The sequence below is a fragment of the Salmo trutta genome, chromosome 24 (assembly GCF_901001165.1).
Source record: "Salmo trutta chromosome 24, fSalTru1.1, whole genome shotgun sequence".
Taxonomy (NCBI): domain Eukaryota; kingdom Metazoa; phylum Chordata; class Actinopteri; order Salmoniformes; family Salmonidae; genus Salmo; species Salmo trutta.
The window spans coordinates 19,760,929-19,782,535 of record NC_042980.1 but is presented as its reverse complement, the minus strand read 5'-3'; the positions used below and the strand labels follow the sequence as shown (position 1 = coordinate 19,782,535).

The 21,607-nt window shown below is 41.7% G+C and overlaps 2 protein-coding genes across 8 annotated transcripts in view; both read right to left on the bottom strand.

Annotated features, from left to right (window-relative positions):
• The window catches only part of LOC115160877 (receptor activity-modifying protein 1), a 69,932-nt gene extending 57,901 nt beyond the window's left edge, over positions 1 to 12,031 (bottom strand). Inside the window, exon 1 of the mRNA XM_029711373.1 lies at positions 11,390 to 12,031. Within this exon, the coding sequence (XP_029567233.1) occupies positions 11,390 to 11,447 (58 nt within the window). The 5' untranslated portion in view covers positions 11,448 to 12,031. The remainder of the gene's footprint in view (positions 1 to 11,389) is intronic.
• Positions 12,032 to 12,504: 473 nt separating this feature from the next.
• Positions 12,505 to 21,607, bottom strand: part of LOC115160874 (band 4.1-like protein 5) — a 47,518-nt gene continuing 38,415 nt past the window's right edge. For 6 of the 7 annotated variants that reach the window (XM_029711365.1, XM_029711366.1, XM_029711368.1 and 3 more), the window contains 8 exons: positions 20,631 to 20,759; positions 20,330 to 20,394; positions 18,708 to 18,827; positions 16,175 to 16,256; positions 15,936 to 16,028; positions 15,667 to 15,729; positions 15,356 to 15,495; positions 12,505 to 14,629 (listed from right to left, as the gene is read on the bottom strand). In XM_029711365.1, the coding sequence (XP_029567225.1) occupies positions 14,563 to 14,629; positions 15,356 to 15,495; positions 15,667 to 15,729; positions 15,936 to 16,028; positions 16,175 to 16,256; positions 18,708 to 18,827; positions 20,330 to 20,394; positions 20,631 to 20,759 (759 nt within the window). In that variant the 3' untranslated portion in view covers positions 12,505 to 14,562. The remainder of the gene's footprint in view (positions 14,630 to 15,355; positions 15,496 to 15,666; positions 15,730 to 15,935; positions 16,029 to 16,174; positions 16,257 to 18,707; positions 18,828 to 20,329; positions 20,395 to 20,630; positions 20,760 to 21,607) is intronic. The other variant, XM_029711372.1, reaches the window with a different exon arrangement.

Sequence of the window (21,607 nt, the reverse complement as noted above, 5' to 3'; positions counted from 1 at the left end):
ACTAGTGAATACAGAAGACTGACTTAAACTGTATGTCTATGTGTGTTAGGTAGAGGGCCAGAGAGAGTAGCGGGGAGCCCACTTGCTTCTCCTGTGAGGGTAATAAATCTAAGAGAGACTCAGTGGTGACTGCCACACAAAGCCAGCTCTGAAAAGGAGGAGAGGAACACTTGACATTTCTCTCCCTGCTGTCATCATCTCCATGGAGTCATGGTTTTATTCCCTACCAGCGGGAGACGCTCTGTCTCCTAAGCTACTTAGCTTCACCTCCTTCTTCTCCCTCCCTCTTCCTTCTCCTCCTCCTCCTCCTCTAATTTTCCACTCCAAGTCAATACCTCAGCCTTGTCAGCATCTCTGATTGAACGCTTGATAAACTCAGTGATGTCACGTAACGATGAAAAACAGGGTTCAAAAGGTCTGAGTTCCAATGGAACAGAACTGAGAAATAACAGAAGACACGGCTTTGCAACATGCCAACATGCATATAAACTTAGTTCAATTTGAGATTTTGGTCCTTGCCAGAGCATAACCTCAAATGGGAAAGAAATGCTGGTGTGTTTCATGGGGAGAAAGCAGCACAATCTGGGTTTACAGATGCATTAAACTGTTTCTTATTTGAAGTGTTTGCGTCACCCAAGAATGCTAGTTCTAATCCAGCAACGGCCCTCACAGTCACTCATTATTCAGGAGCAGAAGCCCTTTTGTTATTTCTACATTTTTAATTACAACCACACTGTAGCTGATATAAGCATGAATCAAACTGAGTTCAGGAGAGATAACACAAACAATAAAAAACATACTGCTAACTTCCCTTTTTAAAGGAGAGTGGAATTCCACCCTCAGATAATTTTTTAAAGCTTTATTTAGACAACAGGGGAATGATAGAGACCGAGACAGGCCATTGAAATACTCTTTGAGCTCGTTTTTAATATGATTTTCTTGAGATGTTCAGCCAGGGCTCTGAGTACAGTAGTGTGTGGACACAGCATTTAGCACAAAATGTCATGTGTATTGATTGAGGTTCTGTAATGAACAAAACACTAGGGAGGAATGTTTTGGCATGATACTTCCCATTTCTACACACTCAGTTCTGAGCGTTTAAATGAGACTCGAAGTGTGTGGACACAGCATTTAACACAAAAGGTCATGGGTATTGATTGAGGTTCTATAATGAACAAAACACAAGGGAGGAATGTTTTGGCATGATACTTCCCATTTCTACACACTCAGTTTTGAGAGTTTAAATGAGACTTGTGAGACAGGCCTCATTTAAAGGTAGGAGCTGTGGTATGGGTCATATCACACAGTGGCCTACTGCAGTTATGACTGTCACACACAACTAAACATTACGGACCATTATAGTACCATATAAGGCATACACAGTTTTGTGGGAGGGTTGTGTGTGTTTTTTTAATGGGGCACAGGGGAGAGTAGTGCGTTTTTTCCCTGGTTTACATTCACTCTTTTGTAGGTTGTATAACATCATTTCTTCCATCCTAGATACATTTTCTCATCTGCTTGCATGCACCTCCCCTATATCAAAGTGTTTTGGTTCTTCCCATACGCGCAACGCTTTTCCGTGTGCTAACTTGTACTATATCACAGGTGAATATAGTCTACCAGCCGATATAACTGTCTACCCTGCCCTCCATCCACCATTCATAGTGACATAGTGACAATAGTGGTAGGTGGATCATTTGTCCATATCTGCAATATACTAACTAGCAATCATACCACACATAAAAGCATTAAAAGCTGCATCAATTTTCAATATGAATCCACAAGAACATTGCGCATGAAAGAACAGTGAAGACATGAGACACTCAGCTCAAAAAGCTTCCCTATTGATCTTGTTTAGGGACAATACAATTATCCTACCTAGACTAGAACACCATAATGCAATAAATAATTATATTATTGTTTTCAAGTGAGTACAAAATTATACTCCAGGCAGAGTGTTTAATTCCACTTGGATTAGTTGTGGGTCTACTCTCGACAGTTTATAAGGTCTAGAAATAAAGTAACAGAAATCATAAGGAATAAGGTTTTAAAGTATCTGACCTATATCTAGGAGCTATAAGAAAGCTCAGGAAATATTTTGGTTTTTGGACTCATATTTAACCCCTTTTTTTGATGGCACAGATCCACCTCCATACTTCCATTCATTTGTATGGGATACCTTCAGACAAGTCTTTGTGAGAGTCATAGAGCAAAACGTACAACACCATCGTTTTTGTGAGTCTCGTCTTTCCATAGTGGGGTCATATTAGTTAGTAGAATATACCGTTCGTATGCTACAGTTTTCGTGAGAAGACCAATTTTCGGGATGTCTCCTGGGCTGCGGTCCAAACACTTAAAAGACACACCCTCGTCCACTTAGCCTCGACTTATGCCCTTGGGGGAATCCCCGTCGCCATCTTGGAGGGTGGTCCAAATGATTAGCCAAGCAAGGGATGTTTGCATCGTAAGCCCCTCAGCCCTTGTTTTTAGTTGGCTTTGCGAGTGTACAATTATGTTCACTCCGGGGCTTGAAACTCCCCATACTTCAATACGCAACGAATGTACATCCGCTAAGAAAAGTCAGCGAAAACATAAAAACAACATCAATGGAGAAGTAAACATACAAGTGTAAATAAAAACAAATACAAATAAGTTAGAAATTGTGCTACTTATGCACAAACACGTGTCGTAAAAAGTAAATACGTTTTTGTTTGGTTATCTTTTGGAAATTGTAGAAATAAAACATTTTCCTTCTTCAAAGGTTTCAGCTAGGCAGGCTAACGTTAGTTAATTTGCTAGCTATCATACAGTAGGCGCATATTAATAATGATATATTTAATATAAGTAAACATGCACTCATAATTGACTGTAGCGCATTTAAAGCACCCACAAGCTACCGGTGGCTGAAAACAATCATCGCAGGATGAACGAGTGACGAATTTCCGGCCAACAGTGGTCCATTTAAAAATCATTGCATCCCATGCAAAAAACAACACATATCTCTAGCTAAAACTGATGATTTTAATGGGGATTTTTTAAAATGTTAATTAGATTGACGCACCGATGCATCAATAGACTTCTTGTATTTTTTATTTGGTACATGAAAATTTAACAGCAAAAGCTATTTTTATGTGCACTAAGTATTTATGCTCAGACTTATCTGCAACAAGTCAATTAGATGGAAACATAAGTTTGATGGGAAAATGTGCATTTTAGAATATTCACATGAAAATTTGTCACCAATTGGATGGAAACCTAGCTATAGACACCTTAAAGACTCTTGCAAGCCCCAAACATCTAAAGAATAAGCTACACTCTTAGCACCTTTTTTTCTATCTAGAACCTTAAAGGGTTCTTCGGCTGTCCCCATAGGAGAACCATTTGTTGCAGGTTTTTATTTTATTTTTATTTTTCATTTAACCAGGTAGGCTAGTTGAGAACAAGTTTTCATTTGCAACTGTGACCTGGCCAAGATAAAGCAAAGCAGTTCGACACATACAGCAACACAGAGTTACATATGGAATAAACAAACATACAATCAATAATACAGTAGAAAAATCTATAACCAGCATGTGCAAATGAGGTAGGATAACAGAGGTAAGGCAATAAATAGGCCATGGTGGCAAAGTAATTACAATATAGCAGTTAAACACTGGAATGGTAGGATGTGCAGAAGATGAATGTGCAAGTTGAGATACTGGGGTGAAAGGATCAAGATAAATAAATACAGTATGGGGATGAGGTAGATTGGATGGGCTATTAACAGAGGAGCTATGTACAGGTGCAGTGATCTGTGAGCTGCTCTGACAGCTGGTGCTTAAAGCTAGTGAGGGAGGTAAGAGTCTCCAGCTTCAGAGATTTTTGCAGTTCGTTACAGTCATTGGCAGCAGAGAAATGGAAGGAGAGGCAGCCAAAGGAAGAATTGGCTTTGGGGGTGACTAGTGAGATATACCTGCTGGAGCGCTTGCTACGGGTGGGTGCTGCTATGGTGACCGGTGAGCTGAGATAAGGCGGGGCTTTACCTAGCAGAGACTTGTAGATGACCTGGAGCCCGTGGGTTTGGCGACGAGTATGAAGCAAGGGCCAGCCAACGAGATCATACAGGTCGCAGTGGTGGGTAGTATATGGGGCTTTGGTGACAAAACGTATGGCACTGTGATAGACTGCATCCAATTTGTTGAGTAGAGTGTTGGAGGCTATTTTGTAAATGACATCGCCAAAGTCAAGGATCGGTAGGATGGTCAGTTTTACGAGGGTATGTTTGGCAGCATGAGTGAAGGATGCTTTGTTGCGAAATAGGAAGCCGATTCTAGATGTAATTGTGGATTGGAGATGTTTAATGTGAGTCTGGAAGGAGAGTTTACAGTCTAACCAGACACCTAGGTATTTGTAGTTGTCCACATATTCTAAGTCAGAACCGTCCAGAGTAGTGATGCTGGACGGGCGGGCAGGTGCATGCATTGAGTTTTACTTGCATTTAAGAGCAGTTGGAGGCCACGGAAGGAGAGTTGTATGGCATTGAAGCTCATCTGGAGGTTAGTTAACACAGTGTCCAAAGAAGGGCCAGGGGTATACAGAATGGTGTCGTCTGCGTAGAGGTGGATCAAAGAATCACCAGCAGCGAGAGCGACATCATTGATGTATACAGAGAAGAGAGTCGGCCTGAGAACTGAACCCTGTGGCACCCCCATAGAGACTGCCAGAGGTCCGGATAACAGGCCCTCCGATTTGACTGAACTCTATCGGAGAAGTAGTTGGTGAACCAAGTGAGGCAATCATTTGAGAAACCAAGGCTGTTGAGTCTGTCAATGAGAATGCTGTGAAAGCCTTGGCCAGGTCGATGAATACAGCTGCACAGTAATGTCTCTTATCGATGGCGGTTATGATATCGTTTAGGACCTTGAGCGTGGCTGAGGTGCTCCCATGACCAGCTCTGAAACCAGATTGCATAGCGGAGAAGGTACGGTGAGATTCGAAATGGTCGGTAATCTGTTTGTTAACTTGGCTTTCAAAGATCTTAGAAAGGCAGGGTAGAATAGATATGTCTGTAGCAGTTTGGGTCTAGAGTGTCTCCCCCTTTGAAGAGGAGGATGACCGCGGCAGCTTTCCAATCTATGTGAATCTCAGACGATACGAAAGAGAGGTTGAACAGGCTAGTGATGGGGGTTGCAATAATTTTGGCAGATAATTTTAGAAAGAGAGGGTCCAGATTGTCTAGCCCGGCTGATTTGTAGGGGTCCAGATTTTGCAGCTCTTTCAGAACACCAACTATCTGGATTTGGGTGAAGGAGAAGTGGGGGAGATTTGGGCAAGTTGCTGTGGGGAGCGCAGGGCTGTTGACCGGGGTAGGGGTAGCCAGGTGGAAAGCATGGCCAGTCGTAGAAAAATGCTTATTGAAATTCTCAATTATTGTGCATTTATCAGTAGTGACAGTGTTTCCTAGCCTCAGTGCAGTGGGCAGCTGGGAGGAGGTGCTCTTATTCTCCATGAACTTTACAGTGTCCCAGAACTCTGAGTTTGTACAACAGGATGCAAATTTCTGTTTGAAAAAGCTAGCCTTAGCTTTCCTAACTGACTGTGTATATTGGTTCCTAACTTCCCTAAAAAGTTGCATATCACGGGGGCTATTCGATGCTAATGCAGAACACCACAGGATGTTTTTGTGCTGGTCAAGGGCAGACAGGTCTGGAGTGAACCAAGGGCTATATCTATTCCTAGTTCTACATTTTTTGAATGTAGAACCCTTTTGGTTCCAGTTAGAACCCTTTCTACAGAAGGTTCTACCTGGAACAAAAAGGGTTCTCCTATGGGGACAGCTGAAGAACCCTTTCGGAACCCTTTTTTTAACAGACCAGCCACAACAAGCTTGTAAGAATTGTACTTAAACTCCCCCTCATACTCATTTGGAGGTCGAGCATTTTAAGCAGCTAGGCTGGATATCTGTGGAAAAACGAGTAGTATTATTACAACTTGGTCTGGTCCACAGAATTATCACAGACTCAGCCCCCAGGTACCTACCAAACTATTCATTTGTTAGAGACGTCCACCAGTATAATACCAGAGCCAGAGACTAATATTCACAGTTTTAAATATAAGTCTATCTGATAAGAACACATTTTTATATACCTGCGCTGTTAAGTGGAATACGCTAACACAGCAACTCAAAGCCATACCAACCATAACCACTTTAAAAAGAATGTCAAAAGCTGGCTAAGGTGTGAACAGTATAACCTTTTTCTCTCTGAACTGTGTCTAGATCTATGTAATTGTAAAGGTATTTATGTAAAAAACAAAAATAGGGACCTATTTAAGCAACAAAAAAAATAGGGACCAGAATGCAAATAAAACCTTATTGCTCAATCCTGGTAACTTTTTAAAATCTGTACGAATATTATATATATATATATATATATATATATATATATATATATATATATATATACATACACACACACACACACACACACACACATATATACACACACACACATATGCACACACACACACACACACACACGGTACCAGTCAAGAGTTTTTCTTTATGTTTACTATTTTCTACATTGTAGAATATTGAAAACAAACTATGAAATAACACGTGGAATCATGTAGTAACCAAAACTGTTAAACAAATCAAAATATATTTTATATTTGAGATTCTTCAAAGTAACAACCCTTTGCCTTGATAATAGCTTTGCACACTCTTGGAATTCTCTCAACCAGCTTCATAAGGTACACAAACTTTCAATTAACAGGTGTGCCTTGTTAAAAGCTAACTTGTGGAATTTCTTTTGAGCCAATCAGTTGTGTTGTGACAAGGTAGGGGTGGTATACAGAAGATGGCCCTCTTTGGTGAAAGACCAAGTCCATATTATGGCAAGAACAGCTCAAATAAGCAAAGAGAAACAACAGTCCATCATTACTTTAAGACATGAAGGTCAGTCAATCTGCTAAATATAGAAAACTTTGAAAGATTCTTCAAGTGCAGTCGCAAAAACCATAAAGAGCTATGATGAAACTGGCTCTCATGAGGACTGCCACAGGAAAGGAAGACCCAGAGTCACCTCTGCTGCAGAGGATAAGGTCATTAGAGTTACGAGCCTCAGAAATTGCAGCCCAAATAAATGCTTCATAGAGTTCAAGTAACAGACAGATCTCAACATCAACTGTTCAGAGACTGAAATGTGTTATTTTATATAGTTTGTCTTCACCATTATTCTACAATGTAGAAAATATTACAAATAAAGAAAAACCCTTGAATGAGTATGTGTCCAAACTTTTGACTGGTACTGTATATATGTATAGTTTTTTAAAAACTGTCAAATAAAATCCATATATCAATCCAAACTGTGCAGTGGGCATTTGATGAATGGAAAGAGGCATCTGTTACCAAACGCCCCAAAGTTTAATGACATTCGGCGATTGCCAAACCGTCGATACTGGGCATGCCTACAAGGTAGGGGGGATGCATTCTTTTTCTGTCGAGATTGACAGTCTATTTATTGTGTTGTTGAAAACGCAAACCATAATATTGATGCTCCCAAAGTCGGTATGATTTGTTATGACACCTTGAGTTGGACCCTTAGGTGTGCACAGACAGCAGCACACCTTATCAGACTTCAGCCCAGTAGGCTGGTTAAGATGTGTGCACTATTTCTCTACAGCAGGAGGGCCCCACGCATTATTCAAACGTTAGATAATTGACCTGTGTGGATGGGTCCGTTTTGAACACCTTCAACTTGCTGTTAAGTCAAAATGTTGTCCTATTCAAAGACAGGCTTATGCCTTATCAAAATTGCATAATTTTGACAAGATCATCCACCTGGATCATCCTCCTTTCATTAAATGTTACACAAATACCCATATGAAATTTTAAAATTACGCTTCATGAATTACTTTCCATATATATATATATATATATATACACACACATACATACATACATACATACAGTGCCTTGCGAAAGTATTCGGCCCCCTTGAACTTTGACCTTTTGCCACATTTCAGGCTTCAAACAAAGATATAAAACTGTAATTTTTTGTGAAGAATCAACAACAAGTGGGACACAATCATGAAGTGGAACGAAATTAATTGGATATTTCAAACTTTAACAAATAAAAAACTGAAAAATTGGGCGTGCAAAATTATTCAGCCCCCTTAAGTTAATACTTTGTAGCGCCACCTTTTGCTGCGATTACAGCTGTAAGTCGCTTGGGGTATGTCTATCAGTTTTGCACATCGAGAGACTGAAATTTTTGCCCATTCCTCCTTGCAAAACAGCTTCGAGCTCAGTGAGGTTGGATGGAGAGCGTTTGTGAACAGCAGTTTTCAGTTCTTTCCACAGATTCTCGATTGGATTCAGGTCTGGACTTTGACTTGGCCATTCTAACACCTGGATATGTTTATTTGTGAACCATTCCATTGTAGATTTTGCTTTATGTTTTGGATCATTGTCTTGTTGGAAGACAAATCTCCGTCCCAGTCTCAGGTCTTTTGCAGACTCCATCAGGTTTTCTTCCAGAATGGTCCTGTATTTGGCTCCATCCATCTTCCCATCAATTTTAACCATCTTCCCTGCCCCTGCTGAAGAAAAGCAGGCCCAAACCATGATGCTGCCACCACCATGTTTGACAGTGGGGATGATGTGTTCAGGGTGATGAGCTGTGTTGCTTTTACGCCAAACATAACGTTTTGCATTGTTGCCAAAAAGTTCGATTTTGGTTTCATCTGACCAGAGCATCTTCTTCCACATGTTTGGTGTGTCTCCCAGGTGGCTAGTGGCAAACTTTAAACAACACTTTTTATGGATATCTTTAAATGGCTTTCTTCTTGCCACTCTTCCATAAAGGCCAGATTTGTGCAGTATACGACTGATTGTTGTCCTATGGACAGAGTCTCCCACCTCAGCTGTAGATCTCTGCAGTTCATCCAGAGTGATCATGGGCCTCTTGGCTGCATCTCTGATCAGTCTTCTCCTTGTATGAGCTGAAAGTTTAGAGGGACGGCCGGGTCTTCGTAGATTTGCAGTAGTCTGATACTCCTTCCATTTCAATATTATCGTTTGCTCAGTGCTCCTTGGGATGTTTAAAGCTTGGGAAATGTTTTTGTATCCAAATCCGGCTTTAAACTTCTCCACAACAGTATCTCGGACCTGCCTGGTGTGTTCCTTGTTCTTCATGATGCTCTCTGCGCTTTAAACGGACCTCTGAGACTATTACAGAGCAGGTGCATTTATACGGAGACTTGATTACACACAGGTGGATTCTATTTATCATCATTAGTCATTTAGGTCAACATTGGATCATTCAGAGATCCTCACTGAACTTCTGGAGAGAGTTTGCTGCACTGAAAGTAAAGGGGCTGAATAATTTTGGACGGCCAATTTTTCAGTTTTTTATTTGTTAAAAAAGTTTGAAATATCCAATAAATTTCGTTCCACTTCATAATTGTGTCCCACTTGTTGTTGATTCTTCACAAATCATTACAGTTTTATATCTTTATGTTTGAAGCCTGAAATGTGGCAAAAGGTCGAAAAGTTCAAGGGGGCCGAATACTTTCGCAAGGCACTGTACATACATACATACATACATACACAAACTCAGCAACAACAAAAAAGTCCCTTTTTCAGGACCCTGTCTTTCAAAGATAATTCGTAAAAATCCAAATAACTTCACAGATATTAATTGTAAAGGGTTTAAACACTGTTTCCCATGATTGTTCAATAAACCATAAACAATTAATGAACATGCATCTGTGGAACGGTCGTTAAGACACTAACAGCTTATAGACGGTAGGCAATTAAGGTCAGTTATGAAAACTTAGGACACTAAAAGAGGCCTTTCTACTGACTCTGAAAAACACCAAAAAGAAAGATGCCCAGGGTCCCTGCTCACCTGTGTGAACGTGCCTTAGGTATGCTGCAAGGATGCATGAGGACTGCAGATGTGGCCAGGGCAAGAAATTGCAATGTCCGTACTGTGAGACGCCTAAGACAGTGCTACAGGGAGACAGCTGATCATCCTCGCACTGGCAGACCATGTGTAACAACACCTGCACAGGATTGGTACATCCGAACATCACACCTGGGGGACAGGTGCAGGATGGCAACAACAACTGCCCGAGTTACACCAGGAACGCACAATCCCTCCATCAGTGCTCAGACTGTACGCAATAGGCTGAGAGAGGCTGGATTGAGGGCTTGTAGGCCTGTTGTAAGGCAGGTCCTTACCAGACATCACCGGCAACAACGTCGCCTATGGGCACAAACCCACCGTTGCTGGACCAGACAGGACTGGCAAAAAGTGCTCTTCTCTGACGAGTCATGGTTTTGTCTCACCAGGGGTGATGGTCGGATTCGCGTTTATCGTCGAAGGAATGAGTGTTACACCGAGGCCTGTACTCTGGTGCGGAATTGATTTGGAGGTGGAGGGTCCGTCATGGTCCGGGGCGGTGTGTCAAATCATGATCGGACTGAGCTTGTCGTCATTGCAGGCAATCTCAACGCTGTGTTACAGGGAAGACATCCTCCTCCCTTATGTGATACCCTTCATGCAGGCTCATCCTGACATGACCCTCCAGCATGACAATGCCACCAGCCATACGGCACGTTCTGTGCGTGATTTGCTGCAAGACAGGAATGTCAGTGTTCTACCATGGCCAGCGAAGAGCCCAGATCTCAATCCCATTGAGCATGTCTGGGACCTGTTAGATTGGAGGGTGAGGGCTAGGACCATTCTCCCCAGAAATGTCCAGGAACTTGCAGGTGCCTTGATGGAAGAGTGGGGTAACCTCTCACAGGAAGAACTGGCAAATCTGGTGCAGTCCATGAGGAGATGCACTGCAGTACTTAATGCAGCTGGTGGCCACACCAGATACTGACTGTTACTTTTGATGTTGACCCCTCTTTGTTCAGGGACACATTCCATTGCTGCTAGTCACATCTGTGGAATTTGTTCAGTTTATGTCTCAGTTGTTGAATCTGATGTTCATACAAATATTTACACATGTTAAGTTTGCTGAAAATAAATGCAGTTGACAGTGAGAGGACGTTTCTTTTTTTGCTGAGTGTATACATACACACACACACATATATGAAACCAACCATATGGCATCAGACAAGCACGTGTAGGCCTAATCGTTAGAATGTATTATTCTTGAATATAACATCTCTTTTTGAATAATATGAATCGGTTGCATATATAGTTAACCATTTCCAGATGGGTTATTTCAATACTTAATGATAATCACTTTGCAGTTTCTATCGGATGTTTTGGACATCGTTCATAAATTTTCTCATTCATGTCCGGCCATCTGTAGAAAAGGAACAAAAGCCTTGAGGGATGTAGGGATAGCGATGCCCCGCGCTACGCTCCTGCATTTCTCCAAAACTCACCTACAACCAGCCAAAGTAACACCTGTTTCGACAACACTGGAGTGGTTTCCGATGCCATGGTCTTCCTTCAAAACTGTTGTCCAATGCCAGAAGTTGGAAAAGCGTTAAGATGTGTAAAACAGACGATAAAGCCTCACAATTGTCCTCCCTAATGTTCCACTTTAAGATCGAGGCGACCCTGTCAAAGAACCATAGGGTAGTAATCCATAAGTATTTGACTCGTTCCTCTTAGCCAACTAGAAAAGGCAGCTCAACTGTCTTCACCGTCACTATCACCTTGCGCAAAAAAAATTACTCTGGAGAGTTACACATGGTTCGGGTTGTGGGGAGTTCCCTTTCCGAGTAGCCTATCCCGTCAGTTGTCTTTACGAAATAGATTCGTTATAAGCCAACATCGCGACTGGACAAGTCAAATTTCACCAAGTCCATAAGACGAGTCCAAAAACCTGGCGCAAGATTCGTGTTCACTACGAGGTACTTGGCAACTCCAACAATCCATTGCGCGTACGAGACGCACTGAGCCAGAACAGAGCCTGCCTCCAGTGAACTGATGGGTCTCGAGCGTAAATTCTATTGACAGTATACCAACAGTGTGTGAGAGAGACACGGGAGCCTAAGCAGAATGCAGGCTATTCTGGGGTCTGGGGATAAGGCAGTGGGCGACTATTGTTGGAGGAAGGACTTCATTATTATGCTCAGTACTATACAGGAAAAAAAGTGACAATGTTTTACCTTTTATGCATTCAAATGAACATGACGTAAAATAAAAAGTGAAGTGATCAGTATCAGCCTGGTGTGGTTTTTGACCTGATACTATATTAGACAACACAACTACTACATAAAAGGTACATGGTATCAATATACATTTTAGCCTACATGTTAAGAAATAGGCCATATCTTCACATGACAAAACTACAATTATATATTCTTTTAAATTGAAAAAATTGAGACCAATCCCATGGGTCAAATGAAGTGTGGTGTTAAACCAGAGCACAAAACAGACAGGGCTGATAATAAAACGGCAGAGTCCAACATCACCTAATGTTGTCCTCTAGTGTTCTAACACAGAATTACAGCTCTGCAGTACCAATAAACAGTTCCAATTGATGCTGATGGACATATGATTCACATGTTTTATTTATAGTAGTAGAGACAAAGCCCAGATATATTAATTGGAAGAATCCACACTTGTTTTGAATACTTTTTTACTTGAAGAATTTACTACATTGTACAAAATTGCTACTGGCTTAATAGTCTACATATCCTTCAAAAGTAATGATCAATGTACATGATACAAATTGGTGTGGTGACAATATCTAGAGCAATTTTTACATCTACAATACACTTAAATACAGTGTGAATAAGGGTGCTCTTACAAAAAGAGGAATAAATTAACGTAGAAGAGCTACAGCAAAATTGCACTTACATGGTGAAGTATAATTTCTAACTAAGAAAAGTCTCATCTCAGATACAGAGGCAAAAAAAAAAAAGTTATTAAGTAGGTACACAGACCACTCATGTTGGTCAATCACTCCCTCTACAATTTCTGATGCAGATAGAAATCATTTATATGACACAGAATGTTCTTGCCAGGCAAATCAGTTGAGATAACTCATGATACAGCCAATAGAGAGAGAGAGTATTACAAAGCTTAGCGGTTCTTTTAAGTATTCCAGCGAAAACATAATCAAGAAGAAACCATCAATTATTCTGAAACTTCACAAAAAATGTAATAAACGTGATGTTCAAGACTTTTCTGTTGAGATGGGTGTTAATAGCTCACAGTTCACGTATTCAAATTAGCAGTATTTAAAATAAATCCTTCTGCTTTTACCTCTACTGCACAGTCTCGCAAAATATCTACTTCTGATCTACCGTCTGCTGAGGCAACATATAGAAAGTCTGATACCAGAAATACATTTATGTGAGTCAATAATACAGTTGACTGACTGATTCGTGCCGCCAGAGATCGATGTGATTGGGTTAGTCTGGAAAAGAACCAATGGAGCGCCAGTTTGTGATAGGCTGACACGGGAAATAGGCCTGAGTCATTGATGACCACAGCCAGAAACAGTGTCAAGACTACATGATGAGAAGTGACCATCACATACAGTATACAGTAACACAAAAAAGAAGAGTAAGTATAGGCCTAGACACAGGAGTAATAGTAGTATTAGTAGTAGTTCCTTGTTGTATAAAGTTACACAAATCAGAATTTCACATTGAGCTAGCTAAATAAGGCAGGTCGTAGCTAGTGTTTCTATATGGATATAGAAAAGGTATAACGTTTTAGATGTGGCTCAATTCATACCTGCATGCTACAGATTGACGTTGTCATCCACAGATGATGGAGTCATAATCTGGATCAGAACATTCTAGTGAAAGCCAGGTCCTAACTGAACACTAAATGCTGGCGCTTGATCAATACAACTCACTTAAAAAAGCAAAGGGGAAAAAAGAACAGGACACAATAAAATTAAAATAGTAAAATGTCAGTAGAAAGTCATTGCCCATCCTATTAAGAGTCTAGGTCCAGTGCTCCAATTTAATTCAGCGGTTTGAGGTACAGTGATGAGGCTAGATTCTTCGATACAGTGGTTCTTCCTCCAGGTAGGCAGCCTCAGGTTGACAGATCATCTACCTGAATGGGCTGCGTGGAGATGGTGTGCTGAACACAGGAATGTACCCAATGCTAAAGGGTGTCAAAAAATTGTCTCAAAGAGTCCAGTCAGACATGGTCATCTTTGCTTTGTCCTCTTCCTTAGCGCTCAGCATTTATTGCAGTCCCTTCCTGCTATAAACATATCTAAAAGAACTGTGTGTGCACTGTGTAGGTAATTAGGAATGCTTATGAGAGGACCAGTTACAACTGAAGTACTAACATACTGAGTAAAAAAATTAAAATAAAAGAATAAATACTTCTCGAAACTGGAATGTAGTGAGAGAAGGAATTCCAATAATCCAATTTCATGATTGCAGCTGGTTTGGGAATTGTTTGGGAATGCCATAGGAGTTGCTGGTTGTCACTAGGGCAGGAACTTTCCCCAGTTTTGGAAATGCAGTAAAATATTAATCTTGTGTTAAGGGTGGGAAGTAGCCCACTAGTTTGGGAACGCCAGGAATAGGACATACTTGTTGTGAGCAGGGCAGAAGCTAGCCCCCCTGATTCCCTCTCAGAGCTCAGTGGTCAACAGACCTTTGGGCTTTGTGCCGTCCTTCTTGGGTAGCTGGGCAGCAATGCTGGTGAGAGGAGAACAAAATGAAAAGCCCGGAACTCCTACCTTTCAGTGTGCACAACATACAGTCATGTATAATAGTAATATTCTAGTAGAACAGTAATATTGTATTGCTAACCAGTAAAATGGGATGCAAGAGAATACAACGTAATGAGAAACCAAAATGAGAAAGTGCATATCCATCATCCTATGCATATTGTTTCAGGAGACCTGCATGCAGCAGAAATCAAATCACATTTTATTTGTCACATGCGCCGAATACAACAGGTGTAGACCTTACAGTGAAATGCTACAATATAGTTGACGCGAGCGCTGCTTTTTTATAATTGTAAAATGACAAACCCAGAAAGCCTACTACCTTCTAGAGTCCACAACATTAATCCTAACTAACAGAGTTCATTCAGAAGTATAACCAAACTTTATAACTTGTGTAGAGGTGTAGTGTAAAATCAAATCGAGCTCTAGCCTTCACCATGTTATTAAAACAAGATATTGAAGTTCATCAGGAACATAATTAAGTCAACGGGGATGTTAAACACAACAAGCTTCTGTTAATAACAAGGGGAATTATTTGGTCTACTCTCTACACAGCATACTAAGCATAGCATATGACATGGTGACAAAAGCGCATAGCAACTAAGACTAGCTACCATGAACACAATGTCCAGATGAGATGATCAAAACAGCAGTAGGACAAGGCAGCGATGATGACGTGTCATGACTGATTTACCTTGTGGCAATCACATTGTGAGTTTGAGAGAACAGATGGGGGTGCAGGGTTGGGGCAAGAGCCCCCCCTTCAGGTTGGAGAGGGGCGGTGGTCTTGGCAGAGGGGTCAAGGAGGCCGTTAGTAAAGATGGCAGTGGGCGGCTGCATTAGAATGGGAGGAGAAGGAAAGTGGACTGGGTCAGTCTCTACATGAGGGATGGACTATGGACAGACAGACTAAAAGACAGACATACTTAGGCCCAGAGGACTGTCCATAATGGACAGACTAAAGACAGACAGGAGCACTAAAGCCCAGAGGACACTAGCACTCACCGCAGCAGGGACGATCCAGCGAGGTGATATCATGGACTTAGATTGCACTGGTGCTGGTGGTAACTACAAGAGATCCACGTTCAAGAGTTACACTCAAAGCACCACACCTGTCAACATACTGCAGGCCTATGAACTCAATTGTGGTAGAAATCTTAAGACACGGGTTTATTATTAGGTCTTGACTGTTGTGGACAACAGCATTCAGCTACAGTAGCTAAAACATGAGACAGCGAGGGTTATTTTATGGCAGATGGGGTCTAGAGACTTACTACTGGGGTTGGGTCTGAGAAATCTATCAGGTTATCACTCAGCGCGACCGGCAGCAGTGGCAGGGTGGGCATCTCCAGCTCCTCTGGTTTGGCCTGCGTAGCGACAAGCCAACGGCTATGTTAACAGCTCACACATTCACACAAATGGCATACAATTATTTCTGTGCATTCAGATGTATTTTGCTATATGCAACGCAAGCGAGAAACTGGTAAAGCAAAACACAGCTTAAATTGGAAACCTTTGATGGCAGTCCTTCGTTAAGTATTTCAGCAGCCATCATGGTTGCTGACGGCATGAGATCCGCAGCCAACATCTCAACACTGAAGAGAACAGAGAGACAAGACAGATGGATAAGCGTTTTTCATTCCTTTAGGGTTTGATGAGGTACTGAAATTGCAAGGCTAACATGCACATTTTCAATGGAAACAAAATCCTGACATGTGCTTAATATGCAAAGACACGGACGTAACGATTCACCGATACGCATCCGTCCGGCGATTCAAATCTTTAAGATAGGCGTGCATCGGTCCGTGAACCCCAAACCGATCAAAAATGTAGCATGCGTCTGTTAGAAAATCAACTCAAAACTTAACGAATCACGATTCAATGTGTTTTGCTCATATTACCTTCTTTCTACCTTTTGAAAATACATCTCATCTTTTGTGACTCCTGATGCATCCTCTCCTTCAGTGTCAAACTAAGCCTGAAACTGTGTTGACAGTCATTGATCTGCAAGTCCTATTGCATGACGAACAACCCCAGGCAATATCAGCAGCCTAGTCAAACAGCTTCACGCGCTGACCAATACGAGCTAGGTGGCCCGTTCCTGATCTTGCACATCTGCATGGCACTTCCAACATTCAAATGCTAAAATGGTTTGTGCGATATTAGGCTTTATTAGTAGTGACATGTCATTTGCTAGGTTATTGTTAACTATCTGCTGTTGAAAATGGTGTTTTACCAGATTAAAAGCAAGCTGCTGGAGACAACTCATCTTGCTATACCAACTGAACAGGGCTTACAATTGATTTTGTGATGGTCATTATTAGATATACAGGGTCAAGTTAATCATTTCAGAACGAGGACAGCAATTCGGCTTTGCGAGGCACACTGCATTGCGGAAGGAGAAAAGCAGTTCCGCAAAAAAACTTCCAAACGGTCAATACCATTTAATTTTGAGATAGGTGTGAAATCCAAAGTTTTGCTATATATTCATTGGCTATGTCTAGCGCTGCAAAAGGAGGGTATAACTGGAAACGTTCAGAACTCTGGTAACTTTAAAGGTTTATTTAGAAGTTCATAAAATGACATCTAGTGACCTTTTTGGATACTACAGATTATCGCAGGTGTCTAATTATCTCTGGCCCTCTGTGTGTAAAACATATGAAAATTAAATAAGATTATTGAAATAAAACAGAACGACAAAGCTGTAAAACAAATAAACCATCTTAGTGAATACCATTGGTGTTTAATGAGGGTTTCAGCATAAAATATCCATATATATATCCATATCTATCTATCTATCTATCTATCTATCTATCTATCTATCTATATATATATATATATATAGTACACATTTATTTTACGTTTAATGTCAATGTTTTGGCGTCAAACTGGTGGCAGTTGTGAAAAAAGTCAATAGCTGGAAGAGTTGCAGAGTAATAGAAAATAATGGCATTGTTGATTAAATGCTTTAGTCATTAATTACTAGTAGGCTATTTTCTCTTGAACCATATGGTCTATCTACTAGAAACTCATGGACATACAAAATGAATACTACATTTTAAAGTTATTCAAGTATAACTTAGCAAAGTTATCATAACTGCCATATATTTGCTGTTAATTGCCAAAATGACTGAAGATACCAGTAACTATGAAAATGTACTGCTAGTTTCGCAACCCTAGCTATGTCATAGCTACTTTGTAAACGATACATATGGATACATTACTAGCTCAAACACTTAACCTCCTAGAGTCGATTTGTCCACGCCCCGCGGAAATCTAATAAGCATATTAAACAATCCCCATTAAAATCTGGCAGATTAAGCTAGAGATATCCAGTTTTTTTGTTTTGTTGCATTGGATGCCTCTTAATCCACTGCATCGGTCGATGTCGCACCTCCGCATCTGCGGTGAAAGGTGACAGAGCTAGAATGTTTGACAGACCATGAGACATCCTGAAAATCATTCTCACATAATCGAACGGTTTGGCCTAGAAACCATTATGACCCCTCCATGGAAAGACTCTCACAAACACGATGGTTACAAACTAAAACGTATCGGAGCCCATGTATCTACATACAAATCGTCTTGAAAAGGGACAGATGCACACCCCTAAGACATGTATCAAGGCAGAATTTAGTCATGTGACATGGGCACACATGACTCCCATGCTCCTCTAGACGGCAGCAGAGAGCTGTGTAAAAACAACGGCTTTGTCTTGAGTTCTGCGACGTATAGCCTAGTAGCTTACCACCGTGTTTCCCCACTCCAGACCTCGAGTACTGTTTAACACTACTAGAAACTAAGAGGTAATATACAGTATATCTCCTCAAATGATTCTCTCAGATGGAGCTGTAGTCCTGAGGCTGCCTCGTGGAACCTTATTCCCGGGACAGGTGGCCCACTCCCTCCCTCCCTCCATCTCATATGCATACATCATTTTACACAGGGCGATTAGCATCCCATAGGAACCATCAAAGGCACTTCAAGAAGAATTAAACAAGAACACACACAAAAAAAACTACAAAACTTTGAAATGGCAGTCTCACCTGGCCCCAGCATTGGTCAGCAGTGTGGGTTTGAGCAGGTCCCATGACTCATGTCTCTCAGGACGTCCAGTCAGAGACAGGGACGAGTTGCTGCCCATACGCCCACTACGCACCTTCAGCCTGGGACAGACGAGCAGTGGACATTTGGAGAGATCTACACCACACCAACACTCAGCCTAACATTCAACATTCCCTGTTTGTATAGGCTATTTGAGATTTTCAATGCGAGTGACAGTTTCAGTTTGGTGAGTCACACTGTACACACAAGCTGCATCAATTATTGTTGTTGTGCACATTGTTTGCTTTAAAGTGTTAGGTTTGAGCTCTTTCAGACTAACGGAACCCAAACCGGCTGCGCGCGTGCGCCATCGTGCTTACATTTATTTTGGCCCCTACACCAAACGCGATCACGACACGCAGGTTAAAATATCAAAACAAACTCTAAACCAATTACATTAATTTGGGGACAGGTCGAAAACCATTAAACATTTATGGCAATTTAGCTAGTTAGCTTGCACTTGCTAATTTGTCTATTATTTGTCTATTATTTGTCCTATTTAGCTAGCTTGCTGTTGTTAGCTAATTTGTCCTGCGATATAAACATTGAGTTGTTATTTTACCTGAAATGCACAAGGTCCTCTACTCCGACAATTAAGCCACACATAAAACGGCCAACTGAATCGTTTCTAGTCATCTCTCCTCCTTCCAGGCTTTTTCATCTTTGAACTTAAATGGTGATTGGCATCTACACTTTCATAGTATTACCATGACAACCAGCAAAACATTTCGTCTTTCAATCACCCACGTGGGTATAACCAATGAGATGGCGGCACATGGGTACCTGCTTCTGTAAACCAATGAGATGGGAGAGGCAGGACTTGCAGCGCGATCTGCGTCAGAAATAGAAAGGAGTTCTATTTTAGCCCTTGGCAACGCAGACGCTCGTTGACGCGCGCGAGCAGTGTGGGTGCAATAATTGAATAATAATAGATTTTTAAATTGATTTTGCAACGCTTGCACACGCGACGCGAGCGGTGTGGTCAGCCTATAATCTTCACCTCTATACAAAATCACTTTAGAATAGCTGCTGCGAGAACCACTACTGTCTATCAACAACAAGAGTCCCGCCCCACAGATAAGTGGTCATCCCCTGGGAAAGAGCTGTTGATTCAGGGATTATTGTCATAACAGAATTATGCTAAGAGTCTTCATTAATATTCTAGCCGCTAATGGACTTGAGCGGCAGGGAGGTTCTGATTGGCTGAGGCTGGCTGTGGAGTGTTGGGGTAGCTCAGGGACATCCCATTTACATTTTAGCCATTAAGCAGACTCTCTTATCCAGAGTGACTGGGGTAAAGTGCTTTGCTCAAGGGCACAGATATCCCCCTAGGTGGCTCTGGAATTCGACCAGTAACCTTTCATACTGGGCCAAAGTTCTTAACTGCTAGGCTACCTGCCACCCATCATTCCAAGATGGGGGTTTCCTTTCTCATCAAATAATGTACAATAAAGTCTGGTCGTCCAATGCTCTTAATGCATGAGGTGGAGTGAAACACTGCACATGTGTGTGAAGGGTCGAGACAAGGAATATAAGGGTACTCCATTTCTGTGACCTCACTCACCTGGCTGATGCTTCCTGTAGGTTGGTGTTCTTGTCCCCGATCACAACGTGCTCCTCCAGTGATCCCTACAACATACAGAACATCAGTACATTGAGGAGAGGGCTAGAAGAATCAATATTCCTGGTTGCGTGTCCTTCAAAGATAAAATTGCACCTGTATCCAAAATCTTAGGGTTTACAGTACTTATACAACACACCCTCATTTACATCTAAGAATCCAATGCATCTCTATGCAATTTCGTTGTTGACCCAAGATCATTTCTGAGTGTCCACAGACGGGGTGCTAGAGTCCAGTAAAGTACCTTGAGGGCAGCCTCTGCCTGAGCTTTAAGGATGTTGCTCTTCAGGTCCTCTGGGGGGCGCAGAGGAGCGAGCACAGGGCTGCTGCCCACACTGTTCAGACACTTCTCTGTGAGCTTCACCACGTCCTCCTGGGGGGGGGGGAAATCACATGCACACAAAACGCGCAGACAAACACACGGACGGACAATGGAAAGGTTGTAGTTATGTTGGCAGGTAGCCTAGTGGTTAAAGCGTTGGGCCGGTAACCGAAAGGTTGTTCTGCCCCTGAACAAGGCAGTTAACCCACTGTTCCTAGGCCATCATTGTAAATAAGAATTTGTTCTTCACTGACTTTCCTAGTTAAATAAAGGTTAAATAAATAAACAAAAGGTCTCCTTTGCCTTCCACCTCCCTCTGGAGAAATAAACATAGTAACCTTACAGATGAGAAGTCAGAGGCAGGAAGTTGGGGCTTAACATCTTGTCTGACCTTCCACATTGGGGCGGCAACTATTTCAGAAAATGAATACCTAAAACTAGCCATACCTATCTAATATACACACGAGGAAATGTCACGCTTTAGTAAACATCGCTAAATTACCAATAGCTTTGTTATGAGCAGTCAGATACACTGTGGCCCCCTTGCCATACAATGGCTCGCCACCCCAGCCCATACCCAGCCCCACTCACACCCTGCTGGGGTGCTCCCTGTCTGACATCGTTTCTATACATTAGCTTGTCATAGTGACCTACTGTTTGCCTCAGCATATGGAACCCATTAGGGTCCCAGAGAAACTCAAACTAGAGGCAAACCCCCTGCCCTTACCTACGAAATCAAATATCACATATGCTGTTGTTTTGACAAACTGTCCCACTCCCACCAGAGACTGTCCATGCAGCTCTCGGCTCCCGTTCCCATACGTTACAATGTGACATTAAGCAGGCTTTGTCCCCTTTAGAGTGTGGTGTGTGTTCCCGGTAATGTGTGTGCATGAGTC